This window comes from Haliotis rufescens, unplaced genomic scaffold (assembly GCF_023055435.1).
Source record: "Haliotis rufescens isolate VD_foot unplaced genomic scaffold, xgHalRufe1.0.p SCAF_20, whole genome shotgun sequence".
NCBI classification, from domain to species: Eukaryota; Metazoa; Mollusca; class Gastropoda; order Lepetellida; family Haliotidae; genus Haliotis; species Haliotis rufescens.
The window spans coordinates 14,132,620-14,155,126 of record NW_025963891.1 but is presented as its reverse complement, the minus strand read 5'-3'; the positions used below and the strand labels follow the sequence as shown (position 1 = coordinate 14,155,126).

The 22,507-nt window shown below is 38.7% G+C and overlaps 1 protein-coding gene across 1 annotated transcript; it reads left to right on the top strand.

Moving 5' to 3' along the window:
* The first annotated feature begins 1,498 nt into the window (after positions 1-1,498).
* LOC124132116 (myosin heavy chain, striated muscle-like) lies at positions 1,499-12,337 on the top strand. The gene is made up of 28 exons (XM_046495787.2): positions 1,499-1,609; positions 1,833-1,989; positions 2,811-2,838; positions 3,005-3,110; positions 3,235-3,327; positions 3,538-3,601; positions 3,767-3,865; positions 4,112-4,215; positions 4,850-5,251; positions 5,360-5,530; positions 5,684-5,987; positions 6,124-6,197; positions 6,414-6,501; positions 6,644-6,761; positions 6,928-7,185; positions 7,420-7,885; positions 7,999-8,208; positions 8,366-8,511; positions 8,671-8,761; positions 8,952-9,008; positions 9,249-9,335; positions 9,560-9,726; positions 10,146-10,224; positions 10,389-10,634; positions 10,837-11,033; positions 11,179-11,272; positions 11,475-11,675; positions 11,917-12,337. Exons 1-28 carry the CDS (start codon positions 1,499-1,501, stop codon positions 12,067-12,069), a joined length of 4,371 nt encoding a protein of 1,456 aa, XP_046351743.2. The 3' UTR covers positions 12,070-12,337.
* Positions 12,338-22,507: the final 10,170 nt, after the last annotated feature.

Below are 22,507 nucleotides of genomic sequence, written 5' to 3'. Positions count from 1 at the left end.
GTAGGTCTTAGAAGTGTACCACTTTCGTAAAACCCATTAGCTTGTCTATCATGTGAACAACGTTCGACTATGGTTAAGTAAAAGGTACAAATATTGTAAATAGATGATGCGTACTTCCTATAGGTACTTACTACGCGTGACGATCGATTCAGAAATAGATGAGTTATTGTTGATTATTTCTGATTTTTGGTGTGTGTGTGTGTGTGTGTGTGTGTGTGTGTGTGTGTGTGTGTGTGTGTGTGTGTGTGAGAGAGAGAGAGAGAGAGAGAGAGAGAGAAAGATTTTACGCACTCCAAAACAATCAACTATTTTTGCTTCATGTCATATTATATACAATAGCTATTGGCATGGCTTTGTTTTTAGTACAGGGTAGGAAATATAGAGTGTATACAATTGTTATGGTTGCATGGATTAACCTATTGGCACATCCAGTCATTTTTATTGGAATTGATCAATTGCGATACCTTCAACCGTGGGAGGAACGAGTGGCCCAGTTGTCTAAGGCGCCGCAATTCGCTGTTAAGAATTGCGTCCCTTCGTCACACCAGAAAGTTATGATCGTGGTTCGAATGACGGTTCGACCAGATTATGTTTATAAGTTGGTATCAGCACCATATCCCTGATCGTGGGTTTCACCGAAGTGGTAAACGTCTGAGACCTGAATTCACCCACTCACGTTCAACCGTATATACTGCAAAAATATACAGTCAAGTCTCGTTAATCCGACACTCGGCTTCATCCGACACAAATGATGGGAACCGATTAAATCAGTGTTATTTAGACCCGTTAATCCGACAGTCTCGCACTCAAACTTAATTTGCAGCAAATTACCAAAATCACTCAGTGATCAGCGTACTCCGTGGTCATCTGCCCGCGAGTACACAGCCCGTGTTTTGATGCAAGACAAGTTGGCTCGTAGTTGCAAATAACAAAGGCTGTATAGAAAAACTTTCTGAAAAATAAACAATTAATGCTGTAAATAAACAAAACAGGATTAATCACATGCTCCGATTACCTTAATCTCATTAAGTTGTGTAATTGTAATACTTCTTCCTTCAGAGCTGTCCGACTGCAGTCTTTCTTGATTTCGACGTATTTCGACTCACGTCAACATGGCTTCATACGATCCTGCCGACCCTGAGATGCAGTATCTTGCTGTGGACCGCAAGAAGCTGATGAAGGAGCAGAACCAGTCATTTGATGCCAAGAAGTCTTGCTGGGCGCCCGATGCAGAGCAGGGATTTGTTGCTGCTGAAATACAGAGCACAACAGGAGACGACGTCACAGTCCTCCTTGTTGACTCCAAACAGGTGCGTTCATGCAATTCTAAAATTCATAAATACAGAATAACCTTGAAAGACCTTTTTGATATATGTATCATTACAGATCGTGCTTACCTTACTATCATCTATCGTGCATTTTTGAAAAGATGTCACAAATATATAGTTTGTTCATTCATTTTCAGACGAAGACGTTTAAGAAGGACGACATCCAGTCGATGAACCCTCCCAAGTACGAAAAGATCGAGGACATCGCCAACATGACCTTTCTCAATGAGTCCTGCGTTCTGTACAACTTGAGAGCCCGATACACTTCTGGGTTGATCTATGTGAGTTACCCTCTTTCAGACTGATAGGCTCTTACTCTCATCATACCGCTATATTTGATAATGATTAATGAAGGGATTTTGTCACTTTCATAAGTCAACCTACTGTTCATTCAAGTTTTCAGATGATTTGTGTTCTGATTTGTACCAATTTTTTATGAGATATTGAAAGTTGCACCAATGAATGAAAATAGTCTAGATTTTGGAAGAATGACATATATTTCAGACCTACTCTGGTCTGTTCTGTATCGCCATCAACCCCTACCGCCGCCTCCCAATCTACACCCCGTCCATCGTTGCCAAGTACAGAGGCAAGAGGAAGACCGAGATGCCCCCTCACTTGTTCTCCATCTCTGACAACGCCTACCAGTTTATGGTGCAAGGTAATCACTGTTCAAATCAACAGATATATAAGGATTTTTTAATCCAGATAATATACCCTTAATAACTTGATCAACAGACTACAACATAAACGATAGCCTTATCGGGACGACGACACACACTTGAGTTTGACTTGATAAGTAGCGTCCGCTAGTTTTACCAGGATCTGCTGGTTGTTGGGTCGAATTCCAGATACGTCTACGTTTCGACCGTTTTAGAACAAAGTCCGCGTAAAATTGCAAAAATGACCAACGTCACATACTTTGGGCTTCCTCTCACAATAAAAACAACAGCAACACCATTATAACAAAATAATGCCAAATCAAATCAAGGAAAGGCTTTCTGAACGACCATGCATCACGTTTATATGCAGTGTTTCGAAAAGAGCAGCAACCTGAGGGCTGAGTTCTTCCCTTGGATGAAGTCGGCTCGCCTGAAAAGTGAAACGGAAGGCTTTCTGTTTGCTGCTCAGGATCAGTCACTTCCCACTCGAAATCGCCAATGTGTTATTTAGCAAATATATATATGAAATGTAGATTATGCAATGAATTTAATGAGACCCTCCAACACATTGTTAGTGGAAGCCCAGCTTTTGCGCAAACACAGTATCTCAAACGACATGATGGCATGACTTTTGGTATTGTGCCTTTTGTTTGGTACCTCCCAATCTATTGACTGACTTTGGAAGAGTACTCGGGTTTGCTGCCAGGAATACAGAGCCTAACCAGCCTGACCATGCCAGGATCATCCAAACCCTCTTTGCTGTAGTTTTGACATTTTAATCTGTATATTATAATAATAATGCAACCGTTTTGTATTACAGATCGGGAGAATCAGTCGATGCTGATTACGTAAGTATAACAATTACGAATGTGCAAGAGTCTCTCACTCCTGTGAATATGTCACGTTAAATAGTGTATATCTTGTAGAATTTTCATTTCATAGTTCTATTTGACGCCCAGATGAAATAATACAAAATCTAAGAGATACACTTACCATGTATTTTGCTCTATAAAGTGGCGAATCTGGCGCCGGAAAGACTGAGAACACCAAGAAGGTCATCGCCTACTTCGCCTTTGTCGCCGCCGCCTCCAAGGGAGAGGGAGAACAAGAGGAAACGAAGGTATATACATGTGGACACAATGTAATATTTTGACACAAAAATATATAAAACACTTTAATGTTGTTCACGTCTATTACATTTAGATTACACACAGATCATACAATCTATTTGTTGTTTCTTGCAGGGTTCTCTCGAGGATCAGATCGTGCAGGCTAACCCTGTCCTTGAGGCCTACGGTAACGCCAAGACATCCCGTAACAACAACTCCTCCAGATTCGTAAGTTAACATACTTCGATAATGGTCATTATAACTCGCAATGTACAAAGTATTTTAAGAGTAATTTAATTTCTTATACCTTACCACTAATCCTCTTGCGCCCATTAATGTATATTTCTAAGCACAATGAGACTGTTGATGACAATCCACATTCATCCTGAAATTGCTGCTTAAAAACGTTCTATTTTAAATAACGTTTATTTTACACAGGGTAAATTTGTTCGGATCCACTTCGCGTCTTCTGGAAAAATTGCTGGTGCCGACATTGAAACATGTGAGTAAAATGTCTTCTGCCTTTCTCTATTACAGAACTACTGGCCCCTAATGGCATACTCAAACTGAATTTTTCGTTTAGCATATAATAAATTAATGATGTAGTATTAGTTAAGATGACTAATAATCGTTTGGCTCTGTATTCATTTACTATATCTCATTACAGATTTATTGGAGAAATCCCGTGTCACCTACCAGCAATCTGTTGAGAGAAACTACCACATCTTCTACCAGATGTTGTCTGGAGCGATACCATCAGTTGCAGGTACGTACAGTCACACAGTAACAAAGCAACATAGTCTTATAGTAATGATAATTATTAACATGAGGTATAAAATATTATTAGAGTTAATGAATAGCTCCAGCGCCTAAATATTGTCTTGGGAAAACTATTTATGGCCCATGTCATAAAACAAATAGTTATCAGTGATAACTGTAACGCAATAATTCTGGCAAGCAAATTAAGAAATGATTAGTATGTGTGTATTTTAGGAGTGCCTTGCTATTTCAGAGAGGATATTGGCCAATCCCGATGCTGGTTTGTTTACCTTCATCAACCAAGGAGTTCTCACAGTCAACGGCATCGACGATGTTGAGGAGATGAAGATGACAGACGTAATAATCCCTGTTTATTTCCAATTCTGACATTGGTCAATCAGGTTTCAAATCACAATAACTATGTCCGATCGAAACAGCTGATTTGACGACCGAATCTATTTATAGATAAATATCTTTCTGAAGCATTGTCTCATTGCCAATATCTATAACTATAAGTTACAAAAGGCAGAGTTTCGATAAACACAATGTTCAAGGTATGTAAAACAACAGGTATTGGAGAATATATTTTACTGTTTTGGGGGAATCAGTAAGCTTGTCATTTGAGCGGCGTGACGTTATAATTCAGCACAATCAGCGCAATACTTTGTTAATAGCCTTGTATCGGCGTTTCCTTTTTTCGGAATAAACTCAACCAATTCTGCTTCACTCAACATCTTCGCTAACAACAAAGAGTTCTTGGTTACATTTGTCATTGGAAAATGGAGATAAATATACCATGTTTTCAATGAAGAGCAAGGTCACCTACAGATTAAACGCGCTACGCGCCTTTGAACCGTCAGATACACATATTGAAAAATTGAGTTCGTTGACAAACAAAGTGGGGGTTTAATTTACTTAAATCACATCTGCTGGAACTGTCATGTGTCCTGCACCTAGTTCCCAATCAACAACGTCATTTTCCTGATTACAGGCTGCCTTTGATGTTTTGGGCTTCACTGAAGATGAGAAAAACAGCGCCTACAAATGCACTGGTTCCATCCTACATATGGGTGAGATGCAGTTCAAACAGAAGGGTGAACAGGCTGAGCCTGATGGAACTGCTGAGGCTGAGAAGGTTTCCTTCCTGTTGGGTGTCAACTGTGGTGACTTCCTGAAGGCTTTGTGTAAGCCCAAGATCAAGGTGGCCATGGATTACGTCACCCAAGGAAGAACCAAGAATCAGGTTCTCTATTCTATCGGTGCCCTGTCCAAGTCACTGTATGATCGTGTGTTCAACTGGTTGGTCAAGAGAGTCAACCACTCCCTGGACACCAAGAAACCCAGGCAGTTCTTCATTGGTGTGCTGGATATTGCTGGCTTCGAAATATTCGATGTAAGGAAACAATTGAACAGTTGCAACAGCTCTAATCATATATGTTCCATTCTGTCTTTAATCGGTACATGACGTCCATCGAAACCAATACCACAATTTTGCTTTCAGTTCAACAGCTTCGAGCAGTTGTGTATCAACTACACCAACGAGCGCCTACAGCAGTTCTTCAACCACCACATGTTTGTGCTGGAGCAGGAAGAATATAAGAAAGAAGGCATTGAGTGGGAGTTCATTGACTTTGGGATGGATTTGCAAGCATGCATTGAACTCATCGAGAAGGTAAGCATTCAATATTTCAATCTTTCATGCCTTTAGCAAATGCACTTTTTCAATAGGATCCTTTTGCCAATTGAATAAACTTATCAGTGACATCTCTTATAATTCCTGTTGAATTAGTTTAAACTATTCAATAATGTTTTGCCTACATTGTAGCCTCTTGGTATCCTGTCAATCTTAGAAGAAGAGTGCATGTTCCCCAAAGCATCTGACAAGACCTTCAAGGACAAACTGACTCAGAACCACATGGGCAAATCTCCCAACTTCCTCAAGCCTAGCAAATCCATGAAGGGTGGCCAACATGGTGACTTCGCCCTGAAACACTACGCCGGAACAGTTCCCTACAACATCGGAGGCTGGCTGGAGAAGAACAAGGACCCTGTCAATGAGACCATTGTGGAACTCTTAAAACAGTCCAAGGAGCCACTTGTCCAGTTGCTCTTCTCTCCACCTGCAGGAGGTTCGTTGCCTGCATATCTTGTATCCCTATCTTTACTTCAAAGGAATACTATTTCCAAATACTCGTCAGGTTGATGGTACAGACTATTGGGTATATATGTATGTACTGTAACATCTAATGAAAATGAATGTTGCAGAAGCTGCTGAGGCCAGCGGTGGTAAGAAGAAGAAGAAGAGCTCTGCCTTCCAGACAATCTCTGCTACCCACAGGGTATGATGTAAACATCAATAGATTGCATGACTTGTGTGTCTGTCCCCTTGCACATAAGCATGTGGCTAAATCGTAGTAATTCTTCTTAAAACAAATACAATGTACAACGATTGTCTTTGATACTCGTCATATTTAGAAAAACATAGTTTCAAGGATAGGCATATTTTTATGGATTATATGGATCTAAATTATAAACCAATGTTCATTTCCTTACAGGAATCTCTGAACAAGCTGATGAAAAACCTATACTCCACACATCCCCATTTTGTGCGGTGTATCATTCCAAACGAGACCAAGACACCAGGTATGAAGAATTTGTGGTTGACTTTTGCTATGACATGAAAAATCCCACACTATGTCAACTTTGTCGTTCTGGTTAATGGTGTAATCTTACAGCCTTCCTTTATACGTCGGTTTGAACTTATACATGTATGTGTCTGGTTTAGGTCTGATTGATGCTGGACTTGTGCTCCATCAGCTGCAGTGTAACGGTGTACTTGAGGGTATTCGTATCTGCAGAAAGGGATTCCCGAGCAGGATCATCTACTCTGAATTCAAACAAAGGTGTGTATAGTAATACTGTATTTGGATTTAGAGTCATCAAAACAGTCCACACTGGTTACTGTAATTGAACCTTACAAAACCTAATTGAAATACAGTGGTGCCATTCTAACAATTTGTTTTCTCATTGTATATTGTTGATTCTGAAATTCATGACGTATCTTTTAAGGTATTCCATCCTGGCTCCCAATGCTATCCCTGAAGGATTTGTTGAGGGCAAGGTCGTATCTGGAAAGATTCTGGAAGCTCTGGAGTTGGGCCAAGATGAATATCGTCTAGGCAACACAAAGGTGTTCTTCAAGGCGGGTGTTCTTGGTTACCTGGAAGAAATCCGCGATGAACGTCTCTCGGTTATTGTAGCTTTGTTCCAAGCTCACATTCGTGGTTACCTGATGAGGAAATATCTCAAGAATCTTCATGACAAGAGGTTGGTTCAACGCGATTATTTAATGTGTATAAATCACATATTAGCATACTCATTTTTTTCTTTGCCTTTTACGCCCAGTGGAATCTATTTCCTCGGAGAACTGTTTATTCACTTGCATTGACGTTTTATATTTTCAAACAAGTATATGAGAAAAATCATATTCATATTAAGATTTGATTTCAGTTATCACATTTAAACATGTATATTTTTATATAATATAATTCTATGTTTCAGAGTTTCGTTGGAACTAATCCAAAAGAACATCCGTAAGTGGCTTGCCATGAGGAACTGGTGCTGGTGGAGATTCTACACCATGGTCAAGCCACTCCTGAGTGTGGCTGCTGCTGAGGACGAGATGAAACAGAAGGAAGAAGCACTTGGTAAAACAAAGGGTGAACTTGAGAAGATCATGCAGAGGTGCAAGGATCTTGAAGAACAGAGCGTTACCTTAACAGAGGCCAAGAACAACTTGTTCCTCCAGGTTCAAACCCAACAGGATACCATCGATGACTGTGAAGAGAGGATTGAGCAGCTCCTGAAGCAAAAAGAAGAGACTGATGTCCAAATGAAGGAACTCAATGATCGTTTAACAGAGGAAGAATCTAACAACGCCATGCTAACTGAAAAGCAAAAACAGATGGATACTGAAATCTGTGGTCTCAAGACAAACGTCGAATCTCTTGAAGGAACTGTATCAAAGGTATTCATATTGCTTTTCTCTTAAATTATACATAAATATCCGATTACGCTGATTTTGTAACACTAAAACATCTGACATATCGCTAATTATTCATTAACTATATTGTTCATCAGTGTCAACATGACATCAAAACGAAGGATGGTCAAATCAGAACTCTCAACGACGAAATGGCCAAATTGGATGAAACGGTTGCCAAACTAACAAAGGGCAAGAAGGATGTTGAGGATCAGCTTGCCAAGACTAAGTCTAGTCTAGAAACTGAGGAGGACAAAAATGCCAATCTCAATAAACTCAGACAAAAGCTTGAAGGTGCCATTGTTGAGGTAGGAATCTTGAAAATGCATATTTAGAGATAATATAATTAAAATGATTGATTCTTAAAATTTATATTTGCTGTGAGTACAACAGCAAATAATTCTACAGAACATATTTTCTACTATTCCGAATTTGATGAAATCAATATATGCTTGCAATTGGCAGCTGGAAGATATGCTTGACCACGAAAAGAAGGTTCATGCTGAAGTTGAGAAGGTCAAGAGGAAGTTGGAACAGGATCTGAAGGCCTCTAGGAACAACTGTGAAGATCTTTGTCACATAAAGACCGATCTTGAAGAGACTCTGAAGAAGTAAGTAAACAAGGAAAGAGACATATAACATCATTTGTGTGAAAAGATGTTCACAAGTAAATAAAACGTTCCCCATTCGTATGAACTATTCATTGTACCCAAGGTACTATCCGTATTGTTAAACTAATTTGATAAAAGTAAATCATTTGCCTTGTTTAGGAAAGAAAAAGACATCGCTGGTCTTACCTCTGAACTTGAGGGCTCTGAGGCACATGGTATTCAACAACAGAAGAAAAACAAGGATCTGCAGGTAAATGATGCTCTCGTGTTACATCTATATGAGCATACCATATCTAAAAAAAATAAGAATTTATCATAGAAAGTCGCGACTCATATAACTATCATTGTTTTCAATGTTTCAAGGAATGGTTAAAAAAGTAAATGAATAATTCTAAAGATGATCTTTGAATTTTATTGCAATTTTTTTTGTGCCTTGACAGAACAATCTTGACGAATGTCAAGAACGGCTCGAATCAGAGAAACAGACAAGGTCTAAGGTTTGTTGAAAGACATGTGTAAAGCTGATCCCATGAAAGCTAGTGTAAAATGTTCTTCCAATATATGATTATCTTACGTTACAATCACACCACTGTTATTACATAAATATGTGATACATTAATAATAACTAATGCTTTTTATTACGTGCATATAATGTATGATCGACATAAAGGCAGACCATGATATGTATAGTTATAGTATGTAAAGCTATTTTAATCACTCAAATAAATACATTTCAGGTGGAGAAACAGAGAACCCAGTTTGCCACTGAAATTGACAGTATGTCTCAGCACATTGAAGAATGTAACAGCACCATTTCGTCACAGGTACAAACTCTTATCTATACACCTACAACTGTCATATTAAAAATATATGACATATTAAAAAATATGACATCATATAATTGTTTAGTATTATATTTATGTTTTCAGAAATCACCGATACGATCTGTGAATCCCATTATTTGCGTCCTCTTTGCCTAAGGCAGCGTAAACACATACTCATAATAGTTGTTAGTTGATATCACAAATACAAATATATTCATCTTTAGACGGACGTCATCAAAAAGCGGGACACGGAGATTCAAAAGCTGAAGCACGACATGGAGGGAGCATCTTCCCAGCATGAGTCTCAGGTTGCAAACCTCCGCAAGAAGCAGAAGGACGCCATGACTGAGATGAATGACCAGATGGAACAACTTCAGAAGATTAAACAAAGGTAAAAGCAATTTCAAGTAAAATTCATATTGTTTTTGATTAATTGGCGAACTTGTCTCCTCTGTGTTGTACAGAAGAGACCAATTTAATTTTGCCATTCATGTCACTGGAAGCTCTAGAGTTGGGCCAAGATGAATATCGTCTAGGCAACACAAAGGTGTTCTTCAAGGCGGGTGTTCTTGGTTACCTGGAAGAAATCCGTGATGAACCTCTATCGGTTGTTGTGGCTTTGTTCCAAGCTGTTGATGGCGACACGGTAGTTGTTGAAAAAAATGTTATATGCTAGTCCTGAATAGCTGATTATTGCAATATTATCCCAATTTGAATAGCGTCCAAATAACACACATAGGGGAAATGAGACACCAACACACTACTATTACATTGCAACTGTCAGTGAAATATTTCAAAAATACTTTCCAGGTTGGAAAAGGAGAAGAACCAACTGACTGCTGATGTTGATGAACTTCAAAATGAAGTCGAACACGCTAAGAAAAACAAGGTAAGTTCCATTGTCCAACATTGTGCAGAGGGGTGCGCTTTGACTGATGCGCTTTTTCTAACTCTTTGCTTTTTCCCAGGGTTGTTCTCACAGTTTAAAAAATATATGAAATTAAAAATCGGTATATCGTATACGTTTATTCCCTCAATTAATCTATTTTCCAGGGCTGTTCCGGTGTGATGTCCAAGCAAATGCAAACCCAAATGACAGACCTCAATACCCAGGTTGAGGAAAGTGTCCAGCAGATCAGTGAGATGCAGATAGAGAAGAACAGACTGATGACAGAGTCAGCTGACCTCACCCGTCAACTGGAAGAAGCTGAACACAGAATTGGGAAACTTAGCAAGGACAAATCATCTCTCAGTGTCCAGATTGAAGATATTAGACGTACCTCTGATGACGAACAGAGAGTAAGTTTTGAAGGCAGTGTATTGATTTTCCCACATGGTTACAATGTGTGAAGCCCATTTCTAGTGACACCTCCGTAATATGGATAGAGTATTGCTAAAAGCAGCATAAAATTAAACTCACTCATTCGCTGTTGTACACACAATAAACAACAGAAACAACAAATGAAGAGATCTTTCATATTCTTCACAATGTCAATTCCAGGCCCGCCAGCGACTCCAGACAGAGATGAGGAACATGAACACTGACATGGTCAGTCTCAGGGAACAGCTTACTGAGGAGCAGGAGTCCCGGGCAGCACTACAGCGGCAGTTGTCAAAGTCTAACCAGGAGATGCTTATGTGGAGGTCTAAATATGAGACTGAGGGCACTGTCAGGGTCGACGAGCTTGAGGAGTCTAAGTAAAGACACACTTTAAAATAATATTTCATAATCCTTAAACATATAATATATACATGTCAAATAAACAAGTTAATTACATGTCATGTGGAAGGTGAGTAAGTCTTATAGAAATGATTGTAAACATGTATTGATTAATCCTTGCAGACGCCGAATCCAAACCAAACTCACTGAAGCCGAGCACAATCTGTCGACTGCCTATGCTAAGGCCAGTTCTCTTGAGATCAGTAAGGCCAAAATGGTACGTAAAGTAAATGTAAACATAGATTTATAGATATTGGACCAATAACATCTGAGATCTAAAGTGCCACCTGCCAAAAAGTAATCTTATTGCAATATATTCATTAATATATCTAAATATCGCATATGAAGTTGCATTAGTATCTTCAACAACATATTTTCGAAGTCAGTAAAATTTTACCAGCATTATTGTTTCTGCTCAGGTAAGAGATCTTGAGGAAGAGCTTGAGAAGGAGCGGATGCGTCATGGCGAGTCTGTCAAGAATTGTCGCCACTACGAGCGTTATACGAAAGACATTGCTTACAAAGTGGATGAAGACAAGAATACCATTAACAAACTGCAGGACATCATTGACAAGCAGAGCGGCCAGATGAAGATGTACAAGTCACAGGTGGCAGATGCGGTAAGTGTGACTACCAGTGAGAGGTATTGTAATACTATAGAACTTAAACTAAAAAGTAAAAGCACTATACGGATTGACTGATTGACTGCAGCGTTCACAATACAAGCAAAGTTGAATGAGAAATGCGAAAAATACAGAGAGTGATAATAATACATAAGATTACAAGTATTGTTATAACGCAGCATAGTTTGCAATAATGTATTGTTTTGCAATCCTAACTCACTCGTACGTCTCTGTACAGGAGGAGATGGCGACCATGAACATGAACAAATACCGCAAGGTGAAACAGGAATTGGAGGATGCTGAGACCAGAGCCAGCAGGGCTGAAGAAACCATGGCAAGTTACAGTAGGAAGACTCGCTCCTACACCGTCTACTCTGACAACTCGTACTAGGCCATGGTTCCAGCTCAGACGATCGAAGATGATTAGCGATGATCCTTTGAAAATCTCAATGTAAAGCCCATCACTTTCTAAGGAAGATGCATGATTCACCTTGTTGTGAATAAGCAATGGTTTTCGTGTATTGAGTCATTTTCTCTGAAGACAATGATCTTTCCTTATCCAATAACAGTAACATATTCAAAGATATTTGTGTCTTGAGTCAATCTGCCCTGCGACTGAGCAGCCTGTAATATATGAAATAAATATATTTATTGCTTCATTCTTCTTGTGATGTTGTTTGTGAGACAGTCCAGCCTTCGTCAAAGATAACAGTTTTAGTGGTTCGATCTATGTTACGGAAACATGGGACACACATGCCTATAACTGCAACTTAGAAACACATACAGAGCATTGTGGTTTAGTATCTGCAAACTGTTTATTATCTGAACTAAAACAGTTCAATAGCACCAAGAGTTTTCTTCGAGGCTGCCTTGTTTAACCAGTGACAAACGTTGGTTCAGTGAATCATAACATAAAGCTGATATAGTTAGTGGTACTAATAATATACCACCATACACGTAACGACTACATAATTATACCTACAAAAACGATTACATAGCGATACAATGTGCACATATCCCTGTACACATGCTGGTGGACTTCCACAAATACACGAATCACTGCAATTATGAATCTATGGTAAAGTAGTGCTACCAGCCCGAATAATTGTGAAAGACCTTTTGATATGTAGCTAGCTGCACCTTTCTGCAAAGAATACATCATAATAAAGCTTGAGCACTGACACCCTCACACGATACCCGACACTCTGTAATAACCTATATAACATGTTGATATCAGGGACTTTTAGACTATAGCTAGACCTTAATTATTTTTGTGAATTTTTACATTCACATTTTCTATCGTTCTCATTAAACAGATTGCTACCACTGTCTACAAATAAATAAAAACGACAAAACCTTACCGTATTCATAAGAAATCTCTGCCAAAAGCATTGTTGATTGTACTATGTCATGAGCATGCGTTGATGAATCACTATCAAATAGTGATGAAACCAGGTGTTCGCGAAAACGTGAGCGTATCCTTCCCCACCGCTGGCACCCGTCACAAACACATGCAGAAAGAGCATGCCCGATTGTGCCTTAAAATTTGTGAAACACTAAAGGCTTTAACTGCAGAAATAACTGGAATGCTTAACAAAACTAGACATAAACGATCCATGCTTCGTTTTACACTATTGCCCTACTATAACAATGTAGAGTCGTAACCATCGAGTAATACTGGATGTGTTGTGGCTTCACTTTATATTTACATACATCCTACATTACGTTTAGGCCTTTTATTTAAATGAACTAACTCGTACTTTAATCTGCTGACAACTCACGGTCATTTCGACAAACAAAATTAGTGACCAAGAAAACTTACCCAGTTGTATTTGTAATAAACACATATATATATGTACCCAAACACATAATACACACTCTACTGCCTAGTAGTTCACTCCCCTTACACACATGGGCAACGCGTTACGCAACCCGTGTGCAACCCGTCCGCCAAGCGTGTGACACACATGTGCAACGCGTAGAACACGTGTGTGCACCCCGTCGCCACTCGTGTTCAACGCGTGACACACTCATTACAGAGGGAACAAACTTTTGATCAAAGGAGGACCTATGTTAAGCTGGAATTGGAAGTAGTAACAAGGAGAGCAATCTTTGATATCCTGACGAAAAATGTTGAAACTTAACTTTTGGTATGTACTTTCTGACGTCTTCTTTTCAGATGTTTTGTTTTGTTTTTGTTGGAAAAAATGAGTACCGTTGAGATCAATCAGATCCATCTTTACACGATCATTGTTCTACATGATCTTTTGCGATGGTGTTAAGAGAATACATGATCCTGGAAAATGGAAAGCATTGTTTTTATTGGACCCTAATTACTTTATGATGGTTGGGTCTCTTAAGTAGCCGTGGCGCTGAGAAAGAGCAGCATTTACTTAATAAAAAATAATCAGTCTTGTATATCTCTTAATGGCCGTCATACAGATATGTTCTCAGATAATATTGGTGTAAAACAAGGTTGCGTCTTATCTCCGACATAGCTGCAGGGAGGGCTTAAGGTGTCGTAATAAGTAAATGTCATCATTTGGTGGCATGTCATGTGATGTTTTCAATACCCCTTACAGTAACATGGTACAACCAATTTTATCTTATGGATAAGCGATTTGGGGAACTAGAGAATTTAGTTGTACAAATGCTATTCAAAATATAGCCTGTCGTTTTTTTTCTAGGGATAGGTGATAAAACTCCAAATTTGGCCATCAGCGGCGAGATGGGTTGGCTGTCTTGCACTAAAAAAAACCCCAGAAAATTGAGGTAATCCGTTTTACACTCAAAATGTGCAACAAATTTATTAACCGCCTAAATATTCATTTATTATACAAATTGACTGCAAAATATGTCCATTTGTATTATGATAGCGAATTCCAAACATTTTTATTTTCAATATCATTACCAAGTGACTTTAGACCGACTTAATCATTATTAGTCAATCAGTAAATGGACAGATTTTTCAGTCAAAATGACTGACATATTTAGAAATTTTATCAATTGCCTGAGAGAATCACATTTTACAAATTGACTGTAATATATACACGCTCACAAAGCAAAAGACTTGTGAAAACAACGTCTGTCGCGCATCGAAGAACATCCCAACGTAGAGGAACAAGAATGATTCTGTTCAATGCAACAGCAAATGAAGGAAAACAAAATGCAAATATCATATTTACAACCTACCAAGTTTATATGTATAATTTTAGGTAACTTATATTCCTTGTTCGGGGAATGTATCCGTGAATATCATCATAAAGGAATAATATCCCACACGAGTGCAGCTGTACAAAGAAACTTATTCGATGACACGTGTCTCTGTAACAATCAAATATTTTAAAATATATGTATCGTTTCGGGATATTATAACCCGTGTTCGTTTCTCAACTGATCACTTAGTTTGTTTCAGATGTTTCACAGGTGTCAAGTTTCAAAGATCAGCTGAGAAAGCCCACGTGATAACTTTTTTCGTAATGTCCATGGTTCTTTAAAAAAAATCCATTGAGTTAGATAACAATGAGCAATCAATCAATGTATTATCGGTTAACCCTTTGAACAAAGTATGTTGTTTTTACATCGGCACTTCGCGCCATGATATGAGTGAATTCCCTTTCCTTCAGTAAACCTACATATGTAAACACTTACGTTTGACATATCCACTGTGCAAGAAAACAGTGATTAATAAGTCAACGTATTTTCTGTTAATCCTTTGATGGCTAGGAATGATCCGTTGATTTACAAAAAAAGTAAATCAACTGATCATTCCTAGCCATCAAAGGTCTCTTGCTGGGCTGCCACGTGCATATTACATAACGCACATTTCACCTCACTTCAAACCTGGATTTAGATAGAATAATTACCCCAGACACAAGAAATGCCAAATGAGTGGTGCTACCACTAATCATACCCGTACTAAATTCATTAATTGAGCATCAAGTGAATGACGACAAATACACAAGTGTAGGATTATACCAGAAAACGTGGATGACAACAAGAGAGTAGTAATCGTATTTTCCACGCAATCCGAAATCCGAAAATGCGTTCACTGCAGGGATACTTTATTATTATTAAACTAAAACCCTCAGGGGTATTTCCAAATGATGACATCCGATTAGCTTCCGCCGTTCTTTTTGTCTGTTTGTTTAGGCTCAAGAAATTAATTAACATGTGCCCTTTGTTGAAATCTATATAGATCACGGACAACCAATCAGTATTCCAAAATACGTAAAACAAAATTGCCTCCAAGTTTATTTACGATGTCTTTACAGACGGTAGCCCAGTCTCTTGTCACGCTCAGTTGCGTAAGCGAGCTATCGACTCACGGCAGTTAGTGAGCCCCAGCGGCCAGTGTCAGACAGCCGAGAAGAAGTCAGAGATTAGTACCCCTTTAAGATGTAATTAGTGGTATCAGCCCTCTGTCCCTTCAATGTGTGTGTTCGGACGATAGCATCTGGTATATATAGCAATCAGTGGTTTACATTTAGCGTTTTCTTTTCTCCGGGGGTAATTATTTCATCAACGATTGAGTCATTAATTTAAATGTGATCATTAAGTGTAGAATGTCTTACTGATTAGAGGTGCGGTAAATACCTATGGATGTCAAGTCAACAAAGCTAGAGATAACGTATTGAATCATAACTATGTGCAAGGTTTCTTAATGCATATTTTTTTTCTGGAGAATGTGTTGCTTATACAAGTACTATGCAACATTATACATTAAACTATATGAATATTTATAATAAAGCCCTGCATGTGAAGATAAATGTGAATACGTGTGACTATGTAATAGATGTCAACACCTTTTAACGCGGTAACATTCAGATACATTCAAACGATAGTAGCATATCACACTTGAAATTGAAAGCACTACAAAATGGTGTTTTTCGCATGATCAATGGCACAGAATGGCATGTAGAAAACATGTTCAACTCGCTAATAGTTGTCGAGTTTTATGAATATTCAAGACCACTCTTTGAATTAAGTTGCTTCACCTCTATACCGACATAATTGTTATAACGCCACTCTATTGTTTCAACCGTGTATTATTTCCCACGAACAATTTACACCAAATACATGTAGCTGAACCACCACCCCCATCCCTTCCCCCCATCTACATACACTTGTTCACTATGTGCATCAAGATTTGTAGCCACGGCATGCCTGCACATTCCACCGCCTGTTTCGTTTCGACCCACCGCCTCCGTGGTCTAATGATGGAGCGTCCGCCCGGTGAGCGGAAGGTCCGGGGTTCGATCCCCGGCCGCGTCATACCAAAATTCGTTAAAAGATGGTACTTGTTGTTACCCTGTCTGGCGCTCGGCATTAAGGGGCTAAAACAAGGACTGGTCGGCTCGGAGTCAGTATACTGTGTCTGAGTGGGGTATTCATGTTAAACTGCGGCATGGTATCTCAGTGAGCTAGCACTATAAATCGGCATCAGTCCGGACTAGTACAAGCAGCCACACAAACACACACACGTACATGCACGTCGCTATATAAGTGCAATAATCTTGGACGCGACGTTAAACCCCATTTCACCTCACCTCGTTTCGACACAGTTGTAGTTGTATTGTTGTAGTGTATTGGCTCTTCGTCAGCGTTGAATTATTCTTTATGAACATAACCGTCGGTAAAATCCCAGACAAAGATTATATTGTTTCATTATGTTATGGCCTATTTGTTAGTCCATGAAATGAACAAACCAATATTATAATTATTTTTAATTCAATGCCTTTGGCATTCAGAATGTATCGGGGGCCGGACACATCTCCACACGGACAATTCCCAACAAGTCCCTTCGAACAGATGTATTGATTGCATACACATCTCACACAGTATAAGTCATACATTTTGCGTGCAAGGAGGATGGAATTAAGATAGGAAACAAATGTTTTGCTCACTGTTTCTAATAACTAGTGGAGGATATTGGAAATGGCGGAATATGGGGAAAGCATCAAACTAGTGATCGATGTGACAGATCTCAAGGCTCATTACCTTGTGATCATGTTAACGTCATTCTTCCTTAAATAGGAACTGAATTAAATTGGAAAGTGAGAGAAGACATTAGTAGTCATTTTTTTCATAAAAAAAACTCTCTGTTTAATAAACAACAGTTGTTATTTTAGTACTTGTCTGGATGAATCCTTCTTTTACACGCATAGAATGAAGAACACTTTTATTCGTCAGTCAACTCAAATAAGTCAAACAACTTTGTAGTTTAGGTATTTGCAATATCGTATTCTTGGACACCGCATGATCACATAAAAGTTGTTGAGTACCATCAGTCCCGATTCAAAGTTAATTCAATTGTTTTCACTACCACCTCCTACACAGTTATTTATGCATTATTATATTGTTTACCTTACCTAATTTCTCATGTCAGTGACTTATCTCAAACGGCATGTTTTGGTGTAAACCCAGCCAATACCCCCAACCCATGTGTATCATAAAACACTTTAATGTTTCGCCCTCGTCATCTAACGTTTATAACATATCGGTGCCAAACCATCATCTAATACACAACAGATGTCTTTTACATATTTCTGGTATATATTTCTACAAACAGGACCGTTTAGCCTTATAATTAATGTAGCAGTAAGTGGATCTTCTAGTAACATGACTAACTGTCGGTAATATCAGCAAAGAATTCAAAGAGGCCTGTTAATAACAAAAATATACGATATACAATGAAATGTTACTCATCTATCACAAAATCAGTCGACACTGACGCCGCGGTAGACTGGACACAGTTATTTGCGCACCGATTTAAACAGGGTGGGGTGGTGGTTCAAAGCGAAACGGACTACGCTGTCTTTTGCCTAATGAAATGCTGGGCGGCGCCTTTGATCTTGCCTCCAACCATGCATGTAGTAGACTTAAACGATGATCAGGATGGCCTGGAAATAAACAAGATTCTTTCTTGTTGCACATCAAGGCACCAATTCATCTGTCAAGAGTTTTTGTTTTATGTATGTGTGTCCAGTGTATCCGCAATTAATTAAAATGTTTCATATCTACACAAATATATACAAGCTAACTATTTGCCAACAGTTTGGTATCTGCCCATTACAAATATTTATTTGCTTAATTGCGTCAGTGCCGTTAATCGACACATTTATAACGCCTCTTCAAGCTTCGCGTGGCAGACTGAAATTGAACAGTCATCATGATAGCGGTAGCAGGGATTATAGAGGTCATAAGACATACTTTAGTTGCTTTTGAGGCCACAGATAGTGGCATGTGAAAATCATACATAAATATATTTACGTAAGATGGCTGCAGGGTAGATTATGTACAATTTACAACAATTTACAGCAATACAGTGCATATATTGTGTTAAATAAAACAAAACGTAGATACATTGTTGACACACTTATTGTTGTGGTATTTAACAAACTGGAATTTTAAGTTGTTTGATGGGCAGTACTTAGAAGTTGACGGATGACAAAGTAGTCACGATTTATGGATAACTTCTTTAATACTGTAAAGGCGACGTTTCGGTGTGGATTCTTATACGGTTGTCAAGCAAGACTGAATGAGGGTACTTACTTATATTGGAGATTTAACGTGCGCTTTCCGACTGCAAGCGTATGTCGCACACGATGAATGAGGGACATTGTACAGAATATATATAGCAGGTGGAGGATTAACAGTAGAGGATTAACGGTAACAACAATTGCATACATGAGTGGGATAACATGAGTAGGTGATGGCAACAGAAGGGTAATACTGTCAGACCATGATGGACAGAGAACACATCGGTAGAAGCCAATGAGACATGAAGCTAATTAAACAAGATAAGTTCACATAGGTGTGGTGATTATTGCTTAATTAGTTCACAGTAGGCGGATGGGATAAAATAGCCTTGGTCTCTGTTGATTGATGGCTTGTGGTGGCGAAATTGGACTGCTTCTGTTAGTTTTCTTTCAGTGAAGTCATGGAGGTTGTTGGAGAGGATTTGGACATTTTCCCAGTTGTGATTGGGGCAATTGCTTCTACGTAGGTGAAACATCCCGCCCCATCAACACCAGAATCAAAGAGCATAAAATCTCAACATCAAATCAGACAGTAAACCAGCAATCTCGGACCATATTAGCAACTTCCCCAATCAAAACATTATATTTCTCTTATTAAGTCTTACAAAAAGAAAACAAAAAGTGGGAGTTGGGAAATGGATCATATCCCTCCGTGAGATAATGGGACATTAGTAGTGGTGACTGCTCTATCATAATTATAATATCTGAAGCATAGATTTAGCGAACGAACATCATTATATTTGCAATCACATGGAATGACTCATACAGGAAAAAGTTAAAACGAAAATCTCCGCAATCCACAATCACAATCACTTTATTAATTGCGAAGATTTACCAACCCGAGACAATCGTGTCATCTCGGGGCTTCCCGTAGCAATGAACGCGTATCTAAATTAACTAATGTTCTACTGTCGGCTAGTCACAATGGCTAGACTGGGCCCTGATGGAATGGTTCACGCATCTAAGACAGTCCAGTAACCAAACACTAATTAAGACGGGTCAAAATTACCAAATCAAAACATTGGATTAAGCGTATGCCTTTTCCATAAATATCTTCATTAAAACACCAAAGAGTTCGCTTTTAATTTTTAATGGCACAATTGAGATCGGTCCATGCTTCCACATGTAAGCTACGTCTTAACGTGGTAACGTAATGACGCCAAACGTAACTGATGTTACAAGAACATTGCGAAGTAGAATCATGATATCACAGGGTTTTAGAATGACAGTTAAAAATATCGTATTTATGATTGCAATCACCGTTGGAGCTCGATTATTTGTTGGGGTTGGCCTAATTTTAACTATAATTTTAGAAATATTTGATGAGGGTAAAAATGTTTTTGTGGGCATAAATGCCCGTCTACGATGATCCTTGTTTGTGTTTCACTAAGGCATGGCTCCTCACTTGCCGGCATGGCAGCTTACTAGCATAAGCGAATGAGTGAACGAATTTTAGTTTTTACGCCGTTTTGAGCATTATTCCAACCAGATCACGCCAAGTCACACCAATAACTGGCTTCACTGGTTTACCGAGGAGTACAGAACCAGAACCATCTTCACGAAAAACCTCTCTCTCTCTCTCTCTCTCGCTTTTCTCTGTGTGTTTCTCTCCCCCTCTCTCTGCCTCTCTGTGTGCCTCTCTCACTCTGCTGTGTAGATATTAGATAGTGTTTACAATTTTTGACATAAAGTATTCACCCTCAATCGCTAACCTTTTCATGCTAACATTGATATTTTCTCTTACCAAGAACATTTCTGACACTGAAACACTGAAATTTCTCATGCCATTTTCAGATATGACATCAAACGCCATGACAGAACAGTACGTCTCCCTCTGTCTCTGTGTCTCCCTCCCCAGCCCCACTCTCTATACGCTCTCTCTCCACCATAGGGGGACTTCAGAAATCAGAAATTTGACACATAACACGTTACACATCAGAATTGAGATCAGCATTATATCTCAAGATACTGTAAGAGTTTACGTTAGAATTCGGCGAATCGACGCGCGTCGTGACATTACCTGTGTCCTCTTAATTGTGCGAATGGCGGGTGCTATCTGTAGGGCAGGGCATGCTTACCCTTTTCGAGAACACCTGGTGTCGTCACTGGTTTTCAGTAGTCCATTTATATAATTTCACAGCTATTTTGCCCGTTACACCAAATTTTAATCTGTTTCGGCAGATAATCTGGACTGGCTATTCTCTTGCAGTGAGAATGTATATTAACCTAGAGCTCACGTTATCAGTTATGGTCTGAACATTCATATACCTTTAAGTTGATCACCCATTGCCTCATCAACGGTGCGACATTTTAATGATCCACCTTCCATATTGTGAGCTTTGACTATCGACAACATATCTTGTGATACTGGAGTTGGTTTTCCACATGTACAGATGTCTGGATACAGCAGTACAAACACGACGGGTGGCACTTACCAGGCCATTAGACAACCGATTTGGCCTAGTCCCATGTGGAGTTATGTTAAAAGCTATATTTATACTTTACCTCACGTGAAAACCTTATGTTCCTTGTTTCGTAAATATATTTATAAAGAGTGTATGTATCATACATTTATGAAAATATATAACTACTAATCTTCAAAAGCACAATAAATCAGGAGAACATTTTGATATATAAAATAAGGCGACATACATAAGTAAATTTAGTTGTCTCTTTCTGATAATATGATTTATTGCACCATCTATTCCAAAATAGACAATGCAGCTGAATACAGTTCAATACATGAATATATATATATTCAAAACAAGAAAATGTTTAATAAAAGCATATCATGCACATGTACATGATGTATAATATTTAAAACAAGACACAAACTAATACCCCTGCTGACAATAAGAAATGTATTCGATATATATTATAGGCAATTGATACCACTTAGAAAACCTCGCTGTTACATCAGCCAGCGTCACGATGTGTAAATCAATGCCGGTGTCAGCACGGTACCGTAATCGGTAAGATGTGATGTCATAAGTCTGGCAGTGGAACTTGACCAATCGTAAAGCAAGCTTACATCACATATTAACCAAATTCCGGGTATATATAAACCATAGAATGTATGGGGAGAACAGGGCAGCTATCGTTGTAAGTATTGGATATGTTTCTGAAGAAACTCTGTTGTCGGTGTAATAAGCTATTAAATATATTGTGACTTGGTAGAATTAATGTGACCTCCATGACAGAAGTATAGAATTATAGAATTATAAGTTAGGCGTTTCATGTTAGATATTGGCGTTTCAAAATTGCATATATGTGCTTATAAACGCTCAT

Coding starts and splice junctions, on each gene's coding strand:
- LOC124132116 (XM_046495787.2), top strand. CDS start 1,499: ATGAACCCTCCCAAGTACGAAAAGATCGAGGACATCGCCAACATGACC. Junction 1,610..1,832: donor ACACTTCTGGGTTGATCTAT/GTGAGTTACCCT, acceptor CATATATTTCAG/ACCTACTCTGGTCTGTTCTG. Junction 7,886..7,998: donor TTGAAGGAACTGTATCAAAG/GTATTCATATTG, acceptor ATTGTTCATCAG/TGTCAACATGACATCAAAAC.